General features: G+C 38.4%; 1 protein-coding gene across 2 annotated transcripts in view; it reads left to right on the forward strand.

Moving 5' to 3' along the window:
- Positions 1-24,000, forward strand: part of LOC137970684 (mediator of RNA polymerase II transcription subunit 25-like) — a 40,366-nt gene that overhangs the window by 11,327 nt on the left and 5,039 nt on the right. The window contains exons 6-21 of one of the 2 annotated variants that reach the window (XM_068817217.1): positions 996-1,122; positions 1,830-1,895; positions 4,746-4,836; positions 5,312-5,362; positions 6,839-7,014; positions 10,690-10,774; positions 11,954-12,204; positions 13,743-13,822; positions 15,182-15,239; positions 15,595-15,711; positions 17,312-17,419; positions 19,283-19,306; positions 19,882-19,920; positions 20,545-20,700; positions 21,025-21,255; positions 23,564-23,737. In XM_068817217.1, coding sequence (XP_068673318.1) covers positions 996-1,122; positions 1,830-1,895; positions 4,746-4,836; positions 5,312-5,362; positions 6,839-7,014; positions 10,690-10,774; positions 11,954-12,204; positions 13,743-13,822; positions 15,182-15,239; positions 15,595-15,711; positions 17,312-17,419; positions 19,283-19,306; positions 19,882-19,920; positions 20,545-20,700; positions 21,025-21,255; positions 23,564-23,737 — 1,834 coding nt within the window. Of the gene's footprint in view, positions 1-995; positions 1,123-1,829; positions 1,896-4,745; positions 4,837-5,311; positions 5,363-6,838; positions 7,015-10,689; positions 10,775-11,953; positions 12,205-13,742; positions 13,823-15,181; positions 15,240-15,594; positions 15,712-17,311; positions 17,420-19,282; positions 19,307-19,881; positions 19,921-20,544; positions 20,701-21,024; positions 21,256-23,560; positions 23,738-24,000 lie in introns of both variants that reach the window. The other variant, XM_068817216.1, reaches the window with a different exon arrangement.

Genomic DNA, 24,000 nt, shown 5'->3' on the forward strand with positions numbered 1-24,000 from the left:
GTTACTTTTTATTAGGCAAGAGGTTTGGAAATAGAATTAAAATAAAAATATTTCTTTCTGAAACGTGCAGTTTGTACTTCATTTGCTATCATGTGTGGTGCGAATCAACATTTAAAAGAGTGATTTCAGAGAGGAAGGGGGAGAGAAGAAAAAAAGTTATTTACCAGCTAAGGTCTTGAAAAAGCTGCCCTTAATTGTCCTGTGACCTCAGTCACAGATTTTCAATATACGGACCTCCCAGCTGGCAAATAACATATAATATTGTTATGTCCTCCTGTAGGAGCAGGGTTATGATTTTTTTAACTTCTGGTTTTGAAAAAAAATAGCCCTCAATAATCCATGATGACTTTGATTTTACCAGACAAGTAAATCAATACTAGAATTCTGTATTTTCCTTTCTGTTCTATAAAAGGAGGGTATTGATTTTGAAAGCCTCCCAACCCCTATGACCTGTGTGGAATTTTCATTTCTTTCCTACTAAAGGAAACAAACATCATAACTTTATTCTGCGGGTTCGGGTGCAATTGTACTGTACTGTACCCTTTTCTGAACTGTTCTTGTTTTCTTTAACTTGATTACAATAAGGCATCTGTAGGAGAGAGAAGATGCTCAAGGGGAGAGATATTAGGAGCTTGCTTCCACTCACAAAAACTATTTCTGTTTTGTTTTCTGTTTTTCTGAAAAGAAGCAGAAATTTCCCATAGACTCCTAGTACCTGATTTTCCACTATCGAAATGGTTAACAGTAATCATCATGGATGTAGGGACCAGTGCTTGAAAAAGTTTAAATTTGATTCTCTCCTTCTTTCGTTTGCCTTGATTTACAGTTTACTGCATAGGGAAATAGTGATCAAGACATTTTAACTCCTTGACTCCTAGGAGTGAGACTTAAAAGAATTGAAGCACTTGATCTGGCAAACGCCAGACTATAGAACACATACCCCGGTATTTAGGCACTTGAGTTAAGTGGTCATTAATGCAATTTTAATTTCACAGGGGGATTGTGCGTAAAAGCTGTATGGTTGTGTGTAACTCACCTCCATTTAGTTTGCCAAGTCGGGAGTGTGCTGAAGACTATTTCGACAAAACTGCAGAGCAACTGGCTGAAGAAATGGGCAAAAAAGTAATCATTTTGTCAAAAGAATAGTGTTAATTTAGATGATAATCTTGCCTTGACCAGACAATGTATTCCATAAGATTTATTTGTGCAACAACAAGGATTTTGTGATTAAATAGTACAGTACATACTAGTCTACATACATGTACAGTGTAGAATGTATAGCATTATAAGTCTTCTAAATTAATAACAATTATTATTGGTAGATCATAAGCATTAAAAAAGTCCAATTTTTAAATAATTGACAACCTACTGAAGCGATTTTTGACATTGGTGTCTGCACTTTCCTTTCTTCTCATTTGTAGAGGTTACTGGCTACCTTAGGGTTTTCAGGTTAGGGTTAGGGTTAAAGAAGTTCCTACAGGAGCTGATGCCTTTAGAGCCCTCCTAAAAGCGAGCATCAGCGTCTTTGTTGCTTCTGGTCCTCTCTCCAGCTACTCCTTAAAATAATTTAATTTTTCTGCTTACACTATTTGCTTTCTTTTACAAACTCTGTATACATGTGTGGCTGTAGGTTTGATTTGTATGGCCAAAACTGAGCGGTGAATACCGTAATTGACTGACCTCTTACTCAAAGTTAACGTCTCCTTTTCTTAATAAATTATTTTCTTTGTACATGTATTCTCTTTTGATTACCAGCATGCCAATCAAGATATGAGCTCTCTGACCATCCAACATGCTCTTTTGTCATTCTATATTTTTTCTAATTTTAGAAAGGAATTCATCTCTCCATAATTGCACCAAGAAAAATTACTGCACTTCAGAGGGTGTTTGAAAGGGTAAGATTGAGCGAGACATCAAAATATAAATGAACAAGAATCTTGTATGGTGTAGTCATATAAATATTATTGTATCTCTTTTCATTTGATTGTGGTACATGCAATTTTGCATTTTGCAATTATAGCTTTGCATTTCTAAACTTTATGCTTAAACCACTAATGATGTACTTGCATTATGTACATTATGTATTCTTGTGTATTGTGTAACATCGAAGAAGAGCAAATGAAGAATTGAAGATCTATTATTCTTGCAAATTAACGAATCTTATCAGCAGAAGATAGTCACACAGCGTGAAGACCTGGAAGAGTCTCAGGAAGATGTACACCAAGAGTGGGGAAGATTCAAGAAAGCGATACATAGTATACGTCAGCCCTAGAGACAGTAGGCTACATGGTGAAACAACACAAGAAGTGGATTAATAGAGAAACAGAGGAGTTAATAGAAGAACAGAGAACAGCTAAAGGCAAAAGAGATAGATCTCAAACTGTTGAAAGTACAACCAAATATGCAGAACTATATCTATCGAAAGGTGAGGAACAGTGAAGAGAAGGATTGGAAGCAGTGGATTGAAAGCCAGATAAAAGAAATGGAAGAAACAGCTAGAAAGAATAACCAAAGACAAGTGCTCAAGAAGGTAAACTCACACTAACCGGTAACAAGACCAAAAACATCCTATTGGTTAAAGACAAAAAAGGCAACATCATTGAAGACGAGAAAGGGAAAGTGGATAGATAGGTTGAGCACTTCCAAGACCTTCTTAATACAGAGCCACCTCAGGGTCCAATTACAAGGGATGACATCGATGAAGAACTGGAAGAACTGGAGATAAATATGGACGACCCAACCATAAAAGAAGTAGAGAAAGCAGTGGAGAGACTAAAGAACAATAAAGCCCCTGGTTATGATGAGATTACGCCAGAGATGCTGAAATCAGGAGGCAAGGGAGTACGGTATACATATGGCTATTAAACCAGAGTATGTGTCGCAGGTGGAACAGAAAGGAGGAAGAGTAGGGTTAAAAGAAAAAGCAAGGAAGACAATATCCAATATCCAAGGAGCCAACCCAATAATGAATTAACCATCAAATGAATGTAGGGAATGATAAAACGTTAGAAAGGGTTGAGCAGGGATGTAGCTAAAATTTTGTAAAAACGGTAATGTGCTCTTAACATGGACACGTCTGTGGCGTGTCCCTTCTAAGGGGGTCCGTGGGCATGCTTCCCCGAAAAATTTTGGAAGTAAGACTCTCATAAGGCCATTTGTGATGTTTTCAGACAATTTCTTGTAGCCCTTTTAATGAAAAAAATGTCACTTTGTCTGAAAGACATTCTCTTGGTGTCTCGTGCCGATTCTGTCTTAGTAATAGCACTTTCTTTGAATTTTCACTCGGTCCGCCAGAGTTTGATGAAGTACATGTAGCTTCGGCAGAGTTGAAGAATATCTTTAAACCGAGTACCTCACTGAGTACTGAGTACCTCACATCACTTTTCCTCCTTTTTTTGCCGACATTTCAGCTTATACATGTACGACACGGTTGAAATACACGGGCCAATGAGCTTTTTACCAAACACACAAGATCACGTTTTATGTACCCTTGTAATGAATCAACCTTTGGGACAGTTCTACAGCCAGTCTCCGTCAGTACAATTTGAGTGTGTAGTACTTTTTTTTTTACAAAATTAATTATAAAATAGATGGTGAATCCCAAAAACTCAAATTACTTGATCACCCGGAAAATTTATTCGGAATAGGCGCCGATTTTTTCCGGCTGCCGGCTTCTATCTACATCCCTGTTGAGAAGTGTGTGTTGCTTGGTAGCAACATGGCCACAATGGAGTCCTCAACCCAGGGCTAAACTATCGCATAGGGAGGGGCGCAGATGCCTTCAACAGACTGCTTCCAATTCTCACAAATAGTCAGGTAAGCATTAACACCAAAGGCAAGACTATTCCATGCTGTTGTACTAACTACACTGCTGTATGGAGCGGAAGCCTGGAATACTAGCATCCAGGAGGAGAAACAAGTACTGTTCCTGCTTTTTATAACCGGTGTTTGAAGAGAATGATTAGTGTGACATGGCGAGATTACATGTTGAATGATGAATAATTGTACAGTGGACATGAAGCTGGTCAACCCCCACTCATAGAGCTACTTCGTAGAAAGCGGCTAACCTGGTTCGGTCACGTAATACAGATGGAGCCAAAAAGATTGCCAAGGAGAATGTTACTTTGGGAACTTCCTGGAAGGAGGCGGCCTGGTACATGTAGACAGCAGATGAGGCGATGGAAGGACGTGATCTTCGGAGATTCAAAGGAAATAACAGTCACCTTTGAAGAGGCGGCTGGGCTTGCCGGTGATAGATAGGGCTGGCCCACCCTAGTGAATGCGCCATGTGGTTATACTCTACTCCACGGCAACATACATGTAGATGATGATGCATTCTTTTGGTATGGATTGATGGCAAAGCAAATTTATTGAACACGCACTGGGGTTCCTATCACTTAATTTATAACATGAAACATCGGACAGATGCTCTTCTCCTTACTACGAGATCTGTTGGGGATCTAGGTTGTTTATGTTACATTTTTGAAATACAAACTGTACGATATGTGCCAATGGTATGCAGGCTTTTCAATGACATATACCTCAAATTACTTGAAATGCAAGTATATGTATTGATGTTAAATGAATGAAATCATAATGTTACAAGTGTATAATTTGCCAAGAATTGTTTTTGTTGTTCTCATCTAAAAGGTAAAGACAGGTATCTGTTTGTAGTGTAGTAGACATAGCACTGTTTTTTTTTTGTAGACAACATTTTGTTTATTTTATTTATTTATTTTTTGCAGTCTCTTACGGTGGAAAGTAAAGGTGCTTTGTCAAAAGATTACTCCAAAGATCCCCACCATCTTGTTTGTATCCAGGGTCTTGATTTGCCTGGTAAGCCTACTAATGGCTGTCCAATACTGTAACATTGACATTAATTTTCTACTGTATAAATGGCCCTACACCTGTACACGTTTAGGAGATTTATCTGGTTGTTCATAGGACATTACAGCGTACAATGACAAGCCTTACAGTTGTCAGCCTCTCCAACAGACCAGGCACAAGTGTTATAATAATAGGCCAGTTTCGTATTCTAACGGTTGGACTGGATCTAGCATGAAATGGAGGCTAATGCAGGCAAATTAATTTGCATTCCAAAAGATTTGCCCGCATTAGCCTCCATTTCAGGCTAGATCCAGTCCAGCTGTGAGAATCCAAAAATGGTCTATTAACACAGTACTTCTGAAACATTTGAATAGGAATTTTGTGATATACTGGTTAAAAAGCATTCTTCACTTCCATAAGAATTTGTTCTAAATTATTTTTATTCAAACACTAACTTGGGTGATCTCTAATGATTTACTTACAGGTGTGGCAGATGCTAATGTTGGGAAGCCTATTTCTGGTACCTTGACCGCTGGTATGTGGTACATGTAGATACTAGTTTACCTAAATGGTAGAAATGCTGCCGAGGGGAAGGGAGATGTTCAATTATGCTTGTAATTTAACGACGGTTCGTGCATGGAATTGAAGGGAGATTTTAATTTGTCTTACAAAACGTCGATCCCCAAACTAGACCCCCTTCTGGACCCCACTCGAGAAAAGAAAGAAAACAATAGTTTGAGGATACGATCATCTACTTCTTGAGATGGTTTTAATAAGCGCCAAGAATAATGGTTCACGTAACTGATTGAAACTCGCAATCGTAAGTTGATGCAGCCTGCAAGGCTCTCTCTCTGCGGTTGGAGTGAAACCCAGTCCCTTGGATAGAGAGGAAATAAAAGGGAATAGATTAATATTGGTATCGAGTATGTTGATCATTTCTGAGTTCACTTCAACTTCTTTTTCAAAGCATATAGGGTATCGAATTTTAATGTAAAGGGCAGCCTTCTGAATAATGTCATTCGCAAGGCATTTATCGTCAAAACTGTGTGAGGCTTTTTTGATATTCCGATTGGTTGTAGAAAATTTTGTGTCAAATATGCGTATCAAAAATTTAGCGATAAGGGTTACGCCGAAGGCCACTGTGGGAGTTCAGGAAATCCCTCACACGGTATGTTAGGTTGATATCATAGGAGTCCTCAGCCAAAATTTCAAGACAATCCATTGAATTTTCATACCCTATCAATTCGCTGAGATAGGATACACTTGCTTTAAAACGAACGTGGTTTTTTTCGCTCCATACAAACTTTTCACTCCCTTTTGTTTGATCCACCACGTGTCAAGACGCAAAACCGCAGATAACAAGAGCTAGTGGGAACACAAGAGATGCCCTGCAGAGTCCCTTGGGACGAACCGCAAGAATGTTATTATTATTTCTTCTTTTCATCTTTTTTACGGCCACGCCTCTTTTTAGGTCTTACCCATGATGGACTCTTTTCTTGTTTATCCTTTCCCATTAAAAAGCCATTCTCAGGGAGTAAACCGACGACAATGTGTGAAAAAATTCGGTGATGTTTAGGACAAAGAACGCGACTTGAAATTCAAGTATCTCACGAATCTGCAATGAAGAAGCGAACGAAAGAGGCAGCTCTCTAATCGGGAGAAGAACACATTTTTCTTCAAAATGCAAGGGATTGTGGTTAAAGGCGCTAGGAATTGTGGTTATGCGCAAATGGAGGAATTAAGAAGCGTGGTATGTTCGTTAGAGCCTGCTGTTTTTCATTTCACTTCGTATCCTGAACTGAAGATAGTTTTCACTGTCACGCAACAAAAAACACATTCGAAATCGTTCAGTGAAGAACTTGGAATGTTGCAGCTACAACATTCCCTTGCGAAGAAAAATGATTGTGTCCTCCAGGCTAGAAAGCTGCCTCGTTCGTTCACTTCAGGCTTACTCACTGGGGTGGCCATGTAATATCCTCTATATTTTTTACTTCTATGTTATTCCCTGAAGTAAATGAAAGTCCAGAAAAACAGGTGAAGAAGCAACTGACTGCGGGAGGTCCAAGTGGAAGTAATCGTCAGCCATTCCCACCACCAAAACCATTGCAGCAAAATAAGGTTAATGTAAATGTTTCGGTGCCAAGCGTGCAAGTGCCAGGAGGAACACCCAATGTTGCAATCAGTCAGGTATGGAGACTGTCAACTTAAATGTAAAAAGAATTTATCAACTAACAACATGATGTTAGAGTTTTGATTGAGTTTAACAAATCTTGCAATGTTATTGAAAAGCTAGCCTTTATCTTGTGAAGAATTGCATTTTACATGTCCATGGAAAGGAGATCACTGTTGAAACTGCTATATCCTAGTAATAAATTATCTATTTTCCTGCAAGGTTGTTACATGTAGGTTTGCTTTTACCATGTTCCTGTATGCTTCACGACATTGATTCATTAGAACTTCTGTTGAGTTAAAATGACATGTTTACAATTTAATGTAGTTACTAGGCGTTTCAAAGCCAATGACACATGGTTAAACATCCTGCAACATTTGTTGCTCAACAATGTTGAACAATGTTGCACAGACATGTTAAACGGAATAGAGCTGGTCTTTGTTTTTCATTCAACATCGCTCAACAACGTTCAACGTGTTGAATGCCATATTTCAACTTTCAACATGGCATGACACACTCTTCAACATTTGTTGAGCGACAGCAGCAACATTTGTTGATCAACAAATGTCACCGGCTTAAAATGTAATGCGTCTGTGGAAAGAATGGAAAACATTTCTAAGGTGCTTGGCAACGGTGTGGCAACTGATGGACAAAAGGACAGGATTCGATCGAACTTACGATATTCGTAACACTGCGTATTATACGTAATGTATTTGGGTGATTTTAACATTGACTACTTAAAGCAGCCAATATATAATAACCATCAACTTTCGAAAGCGCTCAAGTCAATGCAGCTTGTGCAAGTTGTAAAATCAGTGACAAGACCAGCTAGCTCAACCTGTCTAGATCACGTTTATACCTCGCACGAGCATCTTATCTCACATTTATTGGTGCCCAATATTGGTCTAGCGGATTATCTGCCAGTTTTTATTTGCCGTAAATATACCAAGAAACGTAAGGAAACAAACAACATCAAGATCAAGTACAGAGACACGAAAAACATGAATACTAATGAACTTCTGGCTTCGCTAAACTGTATCTCATGGGACACATGTTTCATTCACGACAATATCAACAACATTCTCAATGCCTTTCAAGATAAGGTAAACACAGTTCTGAATGAACTCATTCCATTCAAAGAGAAGCGTGTTAAACGACAACATCAGCCCCCTTGGATAAATAAACAGATAACCACTGCTATAAAAGAGCGAGACAAACTGCTCAAAATTGCCAGAAAATCAAATCTTCAAGCAGATTGGAATCAGTTCAAACACGCTAAATGCAAAACATCAAATTTAATTAAAAAAGCAAAAAGGAATTATTTCCAGGAATCAATAGAAAAGCACAAAGGAAATCCAAAAGGCATTTGGAATGCTCTAAAGGCTCTCAGCGGAAGACAAAAACGTGAACTTAAAATAACTGAATTAAAAACAGACCATGGCACCATTGATGATCCAGTTCAAATAGCTGAGTCGCTCAATACGATGTTTGTCAATGTGGCGTCACGCCTAAATGTAAGTAACACCCAAGATGTCGTCAACGAAAAGCTTCGTTATTTTATCACCTCAAGACTAACAGCTGACGTGGAACCTTTCAACATACCTCAAATCACTGCGAAAGACATTCTAGAATATATTAATAAATTACCAACAAGTAAATCTACCGGCCATGCACCAGCTTTAAAAACCCCCTTGGTGAAAATAATGAACATCTCAGTTGACAGCAGTGTTTTTCCAAGTGTGTGGAAAACTGCACTAGTTGCACCGTTGCACAAAGATGGACCTCGAGATGATGTCAATAATTATCGACCCATTGCAGTCCTACCAGTGCTTTCCAAGATTCTTGAAAGACACGTAACGAAGTCACTCACAAACTATTTAAATGAAAACAATCTCATCTTTACGTATCAATCTGCATTCCGAGAAAACCACTCTACAGAAACAGCCCTTATACAGTTAACAGATAATCTGCTTTTTAACATGGATAATGAAAAGGTAACTGGGATGATCTCAATCGACTTCAAAAAGGCTTTTGACCTCGTAAATCACGAAATTTTACTGCAGAAACTTCAGATGTACGGCCTTAGTGATTCAGCAGTGAAATGGTTTCACTCCTACTTGTCAGACAGACAACAATGTGTGAAAGTGAACGGATGTACATCTTCTCTGTTACCAATCAACCGACTTTTTCCACAGGGAACCATAGTTGGCCCCATGCTTTTTCTTATCTTCATAAATGATGCCCCACTTTACGTCCAAAATTCAAATATGAATATCTACGCCGATGATGCAACATTAATATCAAGTTCAAGATGGGATAACATCACACCAATGAATGACAATATTCAAAAAGACTTAGAAAGTATCCAACAGTGGGCATTAATGAACAAAATGATGATCAACGAGAAGAAAACGAAATCAATGCTTATTAAAGGCAAGAGACTGAGAAAACGCATGGAAAAGCAACATCTAGCACAAAACAGCAGTGTAGATCAACTGTCTATAATTCTCAACAATTCACCAATTGAGAATGTCCATTCACATAAAATCCTGGGAATCGAGGTTGATGAAGATCTTGACTTCACAAATCATTGTGAAATCCTTGCTAGAAAGATTTCAAAACGAATTGGCCTGCTGAAACATATTAGCCCATATCTGAGGAGAAACCAAAGAGAAATTTACTATAAAGCAGTGATTAAGCCTGTTATTCTTTATGGTGCCAATATATGGACATCAACATCAAAAGGAAATATAAATAGCATCTTTAAGTTACAGAAAAGAGCAGCAAGAATCATCTTGGACGCTGAACCCCGCTCTCGTTCTGTTTCACTGTTTAACTTATTAAACTGGATACCATTTTACCATGAATCTTATGCAATTAGATGTTCTTTACTCCTTAAGAGAATCTTAGGAATGACGCCGGTCTACCTGAAGCAAATGCTAAAGTTAAACTCTGACACCCACAATAGAAGTACCCGCTTTAGTAACTTAAATTTTAATTGTCCACGTTATAAAAATGAAACTGAAGGTGGGCGAACATTTACTGTACGATCAATTAAAGAATGGAATAACCTGGATAAAGACTTAAAAGAACTAAAGAGTGCTAATTAGCCTTGAAAAAGAAAGTTATAAACAATTTACTTAGCAAACAAAATAGTAATATGAATTTTCTATAATTTGGATAATGAAATTTTTTGTATGTTTTTATTATTAAGATTATGATGTATATATGTACTTTTCTAATATGTTTTTAACTTATATATATATATCACCTTGTTATTATCTTCATTTGTGTTAACCTTGTGTATTGACTAGATTACTTTATAGAGGGCCACAGGGTCATCAGTTATACTTAAACTGTTACGTGCTACCCTCTTAAAATAAAGTCATTACCATTACCATTACCAATGTGGATTTGTTGATTTGTTGAGTTGTAATAAAGAAAACAGTGAAAAAAGCTACGTACAGCTGTACAATTAAAGATTTACCATGTTTGCTATTTGTGAATTCCATTTTGTTACTAGCTGCTGGACCCTTATTACACTGTAATTATATCAACTAAGTTGATATTGTGATAATAAATCTCTCAGTTTGTGATGACAATCTATGGCATGTTAATTGTAAGAATGTGGTTTTGCTCGTCTTTATTGCCAAGTATCATAATTTTTTCTTCTTTTTTCTCTTGTCCTTTAGGCCCCACAAATTCCTGTATCTTCAATGGGTGGCAATTTTTCAGCAGCTAAGCAAAAAGCTCAGGAAATCTTACAGAGCATTGCAAGTATGTGGAGTTCAGGATATTTAGAATGATAAAAAATATTAAAACAATGATTTTTTTAAAAAGCAACATGTTAGGCTTTCATAAGAGTTTGTAGGAAATACTAAAGAACCTCACAGAATATGATTGTATTCAGCCTTATAAGCAGAATAAGAGGGTTGCAAACTACATGTACACGGCCATATCTAGTTTATCATTTTGTTCTTAAGGTTGCATTTCATGTACTATCACAGTACACCCACAATGATTCATAATGACTGATGTACTAATGGTGTAGGGAAAGGCAAATTGAATGTGGCAATGCTAGTTATTCCGTGGTAAGTATTATTTTGTCCTCAAATACATGTAAGCAGGATACACATGTGAACGTTCAGGTGTGATTTTTCATTCCGTAATTTATGCTGGCACAGCAGAGTTCTTAGTGTGGCTCGTTCGATAAAAATAATCCGTATGTTACAGGTAATATCTTCGGTTTCCTCCCTACCATAAGTGGCAGGTTTATACACTCAACGTTTGCTCCATAATTATTGTGGCTGTCCACCCCTCAGTTTTGGTGACTGTTGACATGTAGTACATAACATTTTGACACCTGAAAGTAAATGTTTCTCTTTCGAAACATGCAAGGATGGCGCAGTGGTGAGAGCACTCGCCTCCCACCAATGTGGCCCGGGTTCGACCAGATCCGGCGTCATATGTGGGTTGAGTTTGTTGGTTCTGTACTCTGCACCGAGAGGTTTTCTCTGGGTACTCCGGTTTCCCCTTTCCTCAAAAGCCAACCTTTGACTTGCTTTGTGTTAATTGTTAATTTCTGTTTACAGTGTCCACAATTAGTGCTGCGGCGCTAGAACGACTAGACACTTAAATAAATTTCCTTTCCTTTCTTTCCTTTCGATATAATTATGGCTGACGCCCGAGTGGACTTCACCATTGCATTCCGAATGCGTGATCAAGATTTTAAGGAATGTTGGCTTTGTGCTATTTGCAGATAAAAATGGACAGTGCACTAACCCACAACCAATAATATGTACAGCAACAGTTTAATTTATGATGCAAATGGTTTTAGTTTGTGGTTAGCTATTGTCCTGTGTGGACAAAGGCTTTATTCAAGTCCAATTTATTCTCTGTGCAAGAATTAACATAATGTTTTAATTTTTAATTTTCATTGTGCTTTGTACTGTTCAGTTCATGGCAGAACACCTAACTCTGAACAGCCTCAGACGCAGGCACCACCTCAGCCACAGCCCCAGTCAATGATTACTACAGTGCCAAATTGGCCTCAAGTCACCTCGCAACCCCCCATAACTGCTCCTACTTTACCAGGTCCTGCACAGCAAATAGTTTCAGGAGTTAACGTTCCAGGAAATGAAAGTAACCCAACACCAGTCCCACAAAGAACCTTAGCCTGGACGGGACAGCTCGAATGGCAAGACACAGTAAGTCAAAACGCAAAATGCCTGCCGGAGTGATTAATGAAGTACAGTGCAGCTCAAAGATAAGGGAACTTTGCATACGCGTACTATACACTTAACACACATATGATGTGTACATGTATGCGTACAGTTTTATGTTGACATACGTGTATCCGTTGCAGGTCAAATAGTACATGTACCCTTCAGGTTTATCTGTCTCAACCTAGGAAACCCCTTTTTTGGCAGTTCATAATACAGTACGTACTCAAGTAAGTATGAACTGTCTAAAAAGGGTTTTCCCTTTTTTTTTTTTGGGGGGGGGGGAGGGGCGTGATGAAAAATGGGGCCTTGATTTTTGGGGGGATCAAGAAGAAAATAATGAAAAAAGAGAGATTGATTAAATTCTCTCCTACTCTTTTCATCTTTTCCCGCTTTCCTTCCATGCTTCCCCTCCCTCCCTCCCTCCCTCTACTTCCAATCTTCCTCTCTAGCCCATTGAACTCATCTATCCCTTTCATTATTAGTACCTACGGTCTGTATCTCTTCCATGTCACTCCTAGGGTTTAAAATTTTCAACTTATCGAAAGTTATGGCCGCCGATGGAATTGCCGGCAGATGTTTATGTGAACTCTGAGTACTTTTCCAAAAAGATGAATGAGCTTATTGTTCAAGAACGTCACAAAATCTAAACAAGCAAAACAGTGAAGAAGTTAAAGGGTGCCTAAATTTATCTGAAGAAGATCAGCGAGAATGCACTGAGGAATGCTCACAAGAAAATGGGCTCTTGATTTTGAAGGACAAAATAATCGTCAACAGTGCCAACACATGTGCCATTTGGGAATAGGGAATAAAATAGAATACTGAACGAGCCACATTCAGCCACGTGTCACCATAGCAGAGACAAAACAGAGAAATATGTACAAATGTCTTTCAGCGGAATTTCCTTGCGAGTTAAAAGTTTAGTTACGTCGCTATGCAAAATACTCCAAGAACAAGGCAGCATTATTAGTCATGATAACAAACCAAATTAAAGCATCCGGTTTTTTTCTCTTGTGGAATTAGATGTGAGCGATTTTCGTAAAATAACCTGTAACTGTTCTAAGGAGCATAAACTGTAACTGGGTTCTTCAAGTTAAAGATCATTACTCAAAGTAATTGTGGCGATTTTCCCTCAAATATAAGGAAACTTAAGACTTTGCTAGAATACTAACAATCTGACAAAGGAAAGTAATTTGTGAGTAAAGTGATAACTGACTTTCCGTAGTGATCTGAGATCAACTTTAACCTGCAACACATATATACGAGTTTTTACGTTTTCTTGTGTATTCCTTTGTTACTGTAGATGGTTTGTTTACACTGATTTTATATATAAGGGATCAACATACCTGTTTGGAGACGGATTTGACCCTACAGCGATGTCATGATAAGACTAATTTTGCAACTACATTGTGCAATGTGAACAATACAGTCTCCTCTTACTCTCAACCTCTCATGCCTCATGTTGTTTTTTTCATTTTTTGTATTGCATCTCTTTAAGATTCAACCAGTCTTATTTCTGATAGGTTCGCGACCCTGCTGGACCCCAGCAGAAAATAACCCGCTCTTTGGCTTGTCATATGTCAGTTGTCCCTGGGGACTCACTGTAAGTACCTGCAAAATTGATTGGCATTTTCACAAAACGAAAAACTGAGTCTTTTTTTTTTTTTTTTTTTTTTTTTTTTTAACAACTTTATTGACCATTACACATGTTACATAGTAGTAGTAGTAGGTGCATCCGAACTTCAGTTCGGTGACATGATGAAATTCTTCTTCCAGATCAATCTGTCTGCCATTGCTGCTCTCATTTCGTCGTTGTTAAGCCCAGTGTCGCTTTTCAGGACGTCTTTTAGTGTAGTATTTGGACGTCCTCTTCTACGAGGTTCTTCTGGCGACCATGTTACATACCAAAAAATAAATAACCGAAAAGAAATGAAATATATATGCAAAGTGATACGAAGTGATAAGGTCAAAAGGGAAGGTGCGAACGGGACGCGAGGACCCATGCGAGGCACTGCCCATGATATAATTAAAACACGGTTAAATTTAAAAGACACTAAAAACTAGGGATGACAGGGGCAGGATCGTACAATTGACCAGGTACAGGGATAGTAAATGTCAAAGTGATTGTGCAGAAGGTGAAATATGTGCTCAGTAACAAAGTTGCAAAAGGAAGCAGTAGTTGAAAAACTGGTAGGGGGTGAAAATTTACAGATATAGTTCCAGAGCTTAACAATACGATTAAAGTAAGAGGCCTGAAAAGTGCTAGTTTTACATACAGGAGTTTTAAGGTTATAAGAATTACTTTGTCTGGTTCGGCCGTGAGAAACAAAAGAAACAAAATGAGAAACACTAAGATCAGTAAAACCATTCAGACATTTATAAAAGAAAACAAGATCTTTGAGTTCGCGGTCAAATGTCAGAGGAAGAAGTTTTAAAGTTAAAAGTCTGTCAAATATTAAGTGCACATACAGATGGCAGGACGGTCTACTGCGAGTGTTTTGGTTTCTGCGTTGAATACACATCTACGTGTAACGGTGCATAGCAAAGTTTGTCTGAGTGTACAGGAATTTTTGCCCAAAATTCTCATTGAAATGCTCGACTGGCATTATGATCATTACTAAATTATTAAACTCCTCCCGAGCTTACTGGTCTGCGCATAGGCCTAAGATGACAATGAAATTTTGGGAAAAGAAAATAACCAAGCAAGCTCTCTCGCAGGCTAACTGTTTCTACAGAAATAATATTACTTTCAAGGTCTTACTTTCATTTTGTTTTCTCATCCTTTAGAGTGCAATGACAATTTCCTTTCGTGGAAAATGAATAAATTTTTACAAAATGGGCTCCAATCCTCCCTTTCAAAAGGGTTTGCCCCCGTTGTTACAAGTTAAAAGTGCCATAGTTATTATTCGTGTACCACTGCAGCGAGTACTCATGAAAAATCCTGCATTTTATTATGTTGTAGCAAATCGAACAATTGGCCCCCAAAACTGATTATGCAGCTCATTCCTCAAAATCTGCTGGTAAGTCAGTAATAATTTATTCTGCTGTTCTGTGCTCGGTGAAATTTCATTTTGTTCAAGTAATTGTCAGGATCATTGAAACGCAGTGATTGAGAACGTAAGAAAGTATAGTCAACTTTTTAAAACTTGTCTCACAGTCTCGTGTTATATCTGAGTCCTAGCCGTACCATTGTCTGACAGACAAAATTACAGCAAAGGTGGAAATTTATTAAATCTATGTGACAAAAATATAGACTAAAACAATTTATGCGTTTGTGATACTGATACCTGCAGCGGGTCATTTCGCATTACATCTTGTTGAAAATTATGATTTCTTATCAATTTTAAAGCTCTTCCTTGGGTTTTTTTCTTCCAGTCTAGTCTTGGGCCTCTTCTACAGAACTCCAAAACTGTAGCCTTCCATTTTGCTGCAAATGATCCAGCATCTTTAAAAGCTCTCTACAGAGTCATGGCATCTCAGGGAATCAAGTTTGTAAGTACTTATAAACCGATTTTGGCATGGGCCTTAACAAAGTTCAAGATTCAAGATTTTTATTATTTTGCACTATTTATCACAATTTACACAGCCGATGAGAAAAAACATTCTTTACATTAACAACAGTATAGGAATGTTTACAGAATAATAAATTGAAATGTGTGCCGTGGCCAAAGGTAAAGCTCTCGAGCTGGCCACTGCCACGATAAATTATGAGCATAGACGCTTTGGGGATAAAAGGTGGATTATAGTCCTTATCACGTATGGGGCAAAATTACCGAATTCTGATTGGCTGAGACGGTGGGCATTTTTTTTCTTAATCACGAGCGTACTTTTGGTAACCAAGAGGGCATGATCGCTTGATCCTGATTCGTTAACAGTTGCTTATCCAGAGCAAGCGAGGTTACATTTTATTCCAGATTCTGACTCTGATTAAACACGAAGACGCACTATAAAAGGGGTGGCTTCACGCTCTGCTTTTGGTCGAATTCGTTTAAGCACAACAGATTAATTATCCAAGATAGTGATCAACAAGCAGCAACACAGAAATGGAAGCCCTAAAAGATATTTCTAGCGCGAGAAAAAAGGACTCGGGATTAAAAAAGAACGACAGATAATATTTATGACATTTTACAGGCACATTGCCATAAATTAGAGCTCGGTTGCGTCCATAGCCCACAGTTGATTGATGTATCATTTGCTTGTGCCTACGGCACCTCGCCTTTTGTAGTGCGTCTTCGTGTTTAAACTGCTTTTTTCCACATGTAAATTACTGTTTAATTGAATTAAGCCATATTTCTGTTGACAGCATCGATTTATTGAATTGAATATTAACGGAATGAAAACATGTAAAGGTGATCGTCATTTGTCGCACGTGGCATTGAACAGTGTGCTATAAAAATGTAATCACAATATGCCCTCGTGCAATTAAGGATTAATTTCACTTGTATTTTTAAAGTTTTACAAATTTCCCTTGAAAATACGCGTGAAATGAATACTTAATTGCAGTCGGGCCCATGTGATTACATATACATATAGTACTTGAGATATATTTAGGTTTAGACATAGAATGATAACATGCAATAATATAGGAGGGATTAAAGTCCATATAATACTAGGATATGTAAGAATATAAGTTAAGGGATAAACTGGGAATACGATAAGTCAGTCTTACAGGTTGTATCTAAAATGTTGTCTGAGCATTTATTGCACTTGTTACAGTACGTGTATACAGAATTCAGAAATGTCATCTAACGTTTTGTCTAGACCACTGTGTATAATATTATTTATATATTTAGTTCTGGTTCCCAGGTCATCTCTACAGAAACTGTTTTGTTGTCAAATATCCGTTTTTTTGGAATTACGTGCAGGAGTAAATGTTAAATTAGGTTTCTGAGCGGCCCGTAAGGTTATAATAATAATGGTATGTAAAAATAGTTTATGATCATGTTAAGTGTTGCCAAGCAAAAACATTGTGCCTGACAGTATTAAAACGTTCAGAATTAAATGAGACATATTCAAATTCACACTCGTTGAATCTGAGAATGAAATTAATTTTGACGATGATTTGATTTGTATTTATACTTTTCCTTTTCAGGCTGGGTGTGTTCATTTCCCACCAGTGCCTCAGTGTGATGTCAAAGTACTTCTTTTGATTTTTAGTCCCAGAAAACGTGCATTTGTGGGATTAATACCTATTGAGCAGGTCAATATTAAAATAAACTTCATTAGATTTTGATCTAACATACATTACTAGCAGCAAAAAGGATTCGTCAAAGACCTTGAGCCTTGTGAGACACAGTTGGTTCTGACCCGCGGTTAATGCGTCATGGATGTGCACACAGCCTTTGTTGGGTCCCATTAAAGATAGTTGCAAGATTTGAATTTGACCTGTATTACGTATTTCTTGCGTTCAAGAAACACCTATTTAGAGTTTGTGTCAAGATTTTAAAATTTACCTCGTGATCTAGTCTTCCTTGAGGATAAGGGGATAATTTCACGACGAAGGAAGACTATTATGTTAAAGTCTGGATAGGAGCAGGCATATCGATATTTTTAGAAACAACACAACACTTTTTAAAGTTAAAAACATGTTTCGACAGAAACCGGCTTCTGTCAAATCTCATATATCGAAGCCAAGAACGTGTTTGAATATCGAGAGTAACTAGACATCACGTCTTCTGTACACGTTCGACGCACTTAATTGAATTAATAGAACTGTAAAATAATTGTTCTCAAAAAAATAAAACCGAAAAAATTCGCGGGAATCCGAAATATATTTCGATCTACGATCCTCGTCAGTCGTCCGCCATTTTAAAAATAAAAATACTTATATCGTTCATGTAAGAGACATTGGAATGGTCCACGCTTTCTCAGACTTCATGTACGTCATCACGAGACTTCTCATCTCGGTAGAACAACGCGTCCATGCGTGATTACAGCACGCGGAATCTGGAAATAGTTCCATTCGTTTTTAGAGTTCATCAATGAGTCTTCATCTACATTGTTAATCTTGACAACCTCAGATATTTGTCTAAGCATTGCGTCGTTTGAGTAGACACCGGTTACATTCATTTGAAACTACTGTATCTCACTACTGTGTTTCTCTCTACAATGTTTCCACAAGGCTAATCGTTCCTCCTTATTGCCGAGCTATTCCCAGGTGTGGTATACAAGTTTTTGTGTGCGGGCTGTAGTGCCAGCTATGTCGGCGAAACTACCCGGCATTTTTCCACGCGCGTGCGTGAGCACACTTTCAGTGATAGGACCTCGCACGTTTTTAAACATTTACAGAATTCTGAGCATTGCCGCACTTTGTGCTGTAATGACTGTTTCAGCATCCTTGATCACGCTTCTACCACCTTCCAACTTAAGATAAAAGAAGCGATTCATATTCAATGGGAGAAACCTACTCTTAATCATCAACTTTATCATGTTAATTTAAAACTTTCTTTATAATTTTTTACATTGTCATGTTTCCTTTTGTTCTTATAGATATTAGCATTTTGGTTCACACTATATATTCAACTCTGTACTTTGTAATTTAAACTGAAGATGACAGAACTTTCTGTCAAAACATGTTTTTAAATTTAAAAAGTGTTATTATGTTAAGGGAGAAAATCTGCATTTAAGGGTAATACAGTGTTCACTGACAGTGATACCGACATTATTTAGGGTACGTTCGATTGACCCTATTCCGGAATAAGAATACGTGGCGTGATGATTAAAACGGTATGTTTGGCGCGTTTCGAAGAAGCAAGGATAATAAAAATCTGTTTAAAATGGCATTTTAGCCGATGTTTGACAATTTTAACGTGAATCTCCGTAAAAACGAAGGATTTCTAACTTATATTTCATGTATTCCTATTCCGGAATACGGTGAATCGAACGCACCCTTAGATTCATCATTTTCTACATGTGAAGCTTACAGTAAATTTATCAGGCAAATAAGTGTCTTATTGTCAGGGATCGAGATGAGTATTATTAGCCAGGGTGGGAGAGTGGGGTAAGCTAATCACGTTTGTCAATCCCTATTTATTGCAATCTGTCTTTTTCTTATATTTTTCAGACCAAATTTGTGGAAGGAATCAGGGTATGCAAGATTACGATTACTTCACCTTTAATTTACAATTTAACTATGGCCAAAGGGAAACCAGTGAAGAGAAACACCCAATTGACCGAAAGCAAAAATAGCCGCCAACAAATTATTGTTTTGTCTTTGTCTTAATCAGCCTGACTAGCCTCGTTAACACGTCTAAAATTGAAAGAATTTCGGTTGTAAAACGAGGTTAGGGTGACAATTTTCACAAAGACAAAAGGATAATTTATTGGCGGCCATTTTTGCATTCGGTCTATAAGCTTGCTTGAAACCGGAAAATGTTTTTCCTTAGTTCTCCGTTTGTGACAAATTATTTGGCTACGTTGGCATAAAGAAATTGAAACATACTAACATTTTTGGTCTTGTGAAACGTGTAAAATGTTTATGTCCTGTGCCAGGTTAGGGTTAGTAGTAGTAGTTTGCAAGATTGGCTTTCTCGTGTATCTCCACCAGGTAAGGTCTCGTGCGGTAGCAAAATTTGATACCAATAGCACTGTATGGTTCTTTCAAGTGCAAGAGGCCCAAGAATTGTTAAAACTATAATCTGTAAGTTTTTTTTGTTTTTGCAGACTGTTGTCCAGAAACACAAAATGGAGCAAGTTGCAAAGGTAGCTTAGAATGTGTGGTTGTGAATATTTTCTTTCAAGCACGCATACCTGCACATACCACTTATTAACCTCGTCCGTTCGGTCATTACAGGGAAATCTCAGACCGAGGCCTTGGTGTTATTTCCCTGTAATGACCGAACGGACGAGGTTTATAAGTTATTTATTATGTGGCCTTTTTTTTGGCTCAGTTTTGGCTGGTTCTTCGTCCTTTGGATACTAAAACTCGCTCTCGTTGTGGTTCTCTTCTATCTGTATGCTAGTTTTTCTTTCAGTTATTGAAAATATAGGAGCTCTTTGTCCATATTTGTTGTTGTTTTCGCCCACGCGCTCGTAGCTTTTAGTCTCAACTCAAAAGAGCCGTCGAGCCGAGGAAATTTTTCATAATGTCCGGTGATTACAAGAAAATCTTGCCCGCTCAGCAGCCAATCAGAGCGCGCGTGCTATTGTAGCCACATAATAAAGTACGTTATTCACGTTCCGGTCTCCAGATGACATCTAACTACTGGGCCTCGTTTTTTCAAAAGCACATAAAATCCTCTGACGAACAATTTTCAGATTCGATTGGTGGCAAAAATATTTGTTTGCTTTTAGAGGAGGTGAAAATTAGTTTCATTTTTACGACAGCTTCAACTTCAGAAACAGCGCATCCTACAACAAGCTATTCAACAACAACAGCAGCAACAGCAGCTTCGACAGCAACAGGTGCCGCAAGCCACCCAACAACAGCAACAGCAGCAATCTCAGCAGGGCTTTGCTGGAACAGCCATGGCAACCGGACAGGTAAGAATTGGAGCGCTGTGCCACAAGATCTCCACCAGATCAGGAACCGTTTTTCTACTCAGTAGCTTTTGTTCACTTCTGTTAGGACCGTCGACATAAATGTTCTCCTAATCATCGTTTTGATCGATTATAGGGTTGTTTTTTTGATGGACAGTCATCATTACCGTCATCATCATCATTACTGTCATCATCATATATGATCTCATTCATGTCATCCCCTATTCTCCGATAATGCCTTGCATTTATGTCCAAGTGACGCTTGATTGAAGTTCTTTTGGAAATGATCATTTTGTACACATACCTTGATGTTCCTACAACTTTTAGTTTCAACAGCCGAATGCTGCCTTGCAACAAGCACAGGTGTCTCAGCAATCCTTGCTAACTAATGGGGCTACACTGATGTCCACCACAACACCAGGCCTGGCACAAAACCCAGAAATGGTATCTAGTGCCCAGAGCGCTGTGGCATCCAACATGGGTATGGTATTTAGCAGAGTGGGAGCTGGTGCTCACAATATGCCTGGTCTTCCCATGGATCAAACAGACAATGCTGCGGTAAGTTTCACTTTTGAACAAGGGTTCGTCGACCAAGACTCTTAAGGAAAACTAAGCGAGTTTGTCCAAGTGCCGGTTGACCCTTGATAACTCTATCTTTCAATAGAAATTAGAAACGTTGTGAGTCTGGCATCGGGGGAAACTGGGAACTGTTCCCCTTTTTGGTAATGGTCAAGTAACTAATAAATTTTACGTGTCATTTTACTGATCATTAATAGACAATATTCGTATTCTCGGTATTGGACTGGAACTAGCTCGCAATGGAGGCTAATGCGGGGAAATATTTTCAAATGCAAATACTTTTTAATATATTCCCCCGCATTAGCCTCCATTGCAAGCTAGTTCCAGTCCAATACCGAATATGGTATATTGCGTTATATTGTCAAAATGGATCAATTACGCGCACGTGCGTTGACCCATAAAAACGTTTTTTTCGAAAATTAGCGAGGGAAAAGGGACAGGTGCATAATTAGTTATTTTAACAGTAACATAATTATTTACAGTATTCGACACTTACGCTTGCCCCGATTGCTCGGGGTAAGCGAAATATATCAGTTGGTAAGTAAAACAACTCTAAGACTTGCCCGATCGGGCAATCAGAATTGTTGTTCCACTGATATTTTGCGGAACGATTTGATTTGCAACGAAGAAAGTGACTAGTAATATGACGTAGTCACCGCAAACAAGATTTAAAGGAATATACAACGTTACATCTCTTTGGTGTCATTTATTTTTCTGTTAAAAATATAATGGTACAAACCTCAAAACAGATTGGAAGGAGGAACATATTCGTATCCGCCATCTTTCTCCGCTCAAAAAGAATGTTTCTTACAATCGAACCCAGTTTTCGCACGGCCAAATACGCTTTCGAACAAGCCCAGAAGAAAACTCTACCTTTCGTCACGCAATTTCAACAAGCTTTGAAAGGCTTAAAGAACATACTGTTCAACAAATGGCATTTAATTCAAAACCAGCCTAATATCAGAGATATTTAAGAAATAAGGAATCTCCCTTGATCTCTAATACAAAAGGGAAATCGCTTAAAGATATACTGTGAAGGCTACTAGAACACCATGGACACACAGAATGAGTCGCGTTGGCCTGTCAAACCCATTTTTACACACATTTTACACAAAATTGACATTTTTACAAGCCTCCTTTGAGTTTTAATGGGCAACAGGTCTTCAGAAGGTGGGCAACCGAAAAAAAGCCACAGGCAACCAAAAAAACAAAACAGGTTGCCCAAAGGACAAATTAGCAAGAAAGTTAGTGTCGAACGCTGGGAAATAATTTGAACTAACTTTCGCGTACATTAGCAGTTTTAAGACTACAACGCCCTACAGTTGAGTTAAGTTCAGGTCCGTTTTAATGATTGTCATCAGTAAGGTACCCTGGTCGCAGAGGTTTTTCTTGAGCCGCGAAAAGGGCGAAGTCGATCGAGTCGCGAAGCGGTGAGAAGAGAAAATGGTAATGAATTTATATAGCGCATTTTCTATTGGCATATTCAAATGCGCTTTACAAGCAAGTGATCTATGGGTGAAATCAGACATCACCCCTTGGACTCGAGTCTCACTTTCATGCAGACGCCAGCTGTCAAACGCATCAAATTGATAATTACAAAAGGAACCAAGGGCAACTTAGCAATCACGCGTCCCCTCAGTATTACCAGTCAAACGAACCAATCATTTTGATTTGCGTGTTTGTAAAAAATATCAATCACTCTGAGCCTGAGGGTCAGATCCTGACCCTGGCGTCTGCAAGAAAGTGAGATTCAAGTCCAAGGTAACCAGAGGTTTTTCTCTTCTCGATTGACTTCGCCTCTTCGCGGCTCTTACGCGGCTCAAGAAAAACCTCGAGGACCAGGGTATCAATAAGGAGTTCTGAGTTCAACAAGAATAAAAGAGTGAAGTGCTCGCGCCGGGATAAAACAAGCACTCATTGTAAACAAAAAAGCTTTTTAAATGCGAAAACTAACAGCTAGTTCTCGTAACAAAACAAGGAAATAATATGCTTGTTTTCATCGTTACGTGCGTTCTAGTTGTTTATAAATCCGAACTGCCTCACTAAAAAGTCAGGCACTTTGCAGTAACTTGCGGTTCGTAATAGGTTTTTACGTCATTCGGCGAAATGAAGGATACTCAATCGGGTTCTGTTTCTTTCGTTCGCGAAATGCCTAAGCCTTTTAGTAACCGAACGTTAAAAAGCGAAAGCTCTTTTTTATAGCCAAAGGGTGTGAAGGGGATCGAAAGCTATGCTCTACATATCTTGAAGCCATGTAAGTTTTTGGTCTTGTTCGCTTTTGCAGCAGTCATTTCAGGCATATCAGGAACTACATTTGAAACAACAACAACAACAGCAACAACAACAACAACAAAAGCTTCTGCAACAGCAACAGCAGCAGCAGCAGCAACAGCAGCAAGTTGCTCAACTGACACAACAACAACAACAGCAGCTTTTAGCACGGAGACAACTTACGCAGCAGGTAGTGTTTCTTTGCTTTACGATACGGCAGGTTTTCGTAATGTAGACTCGACTTTTTTCAGTGAAATTTACCATTCAAAACATGCGGCAAACAGTGCGCGATACGAGGACTAAGATGTGAAATCAATACGCTGTCTACCAACAGCCTTTTTGTTATTTCAATTATTTTAACCACCTCTTCACCAACGGTTAGCGCTAACCAGGCTTCGAGCAACCGGCCCCATGACAGAAAAACGCTTTGTTTGAATTCACGTGACGTCATCG

This window comes from Montipora foliosa, chromosome 9, assembly GCF_036669935.1.
Source record: "Montipora foliosa isolate CH-2021 chromosome 9, ASM3666993v2, whole genome shotgun sequence".
NCBI classification, from domain to species: domain Eukaryota; kingdom Metazoa; phylum Cnidaria; class Anthozoa; order Scleractinia; family Acroporidae; genus Montipora; species Montipora foliosa.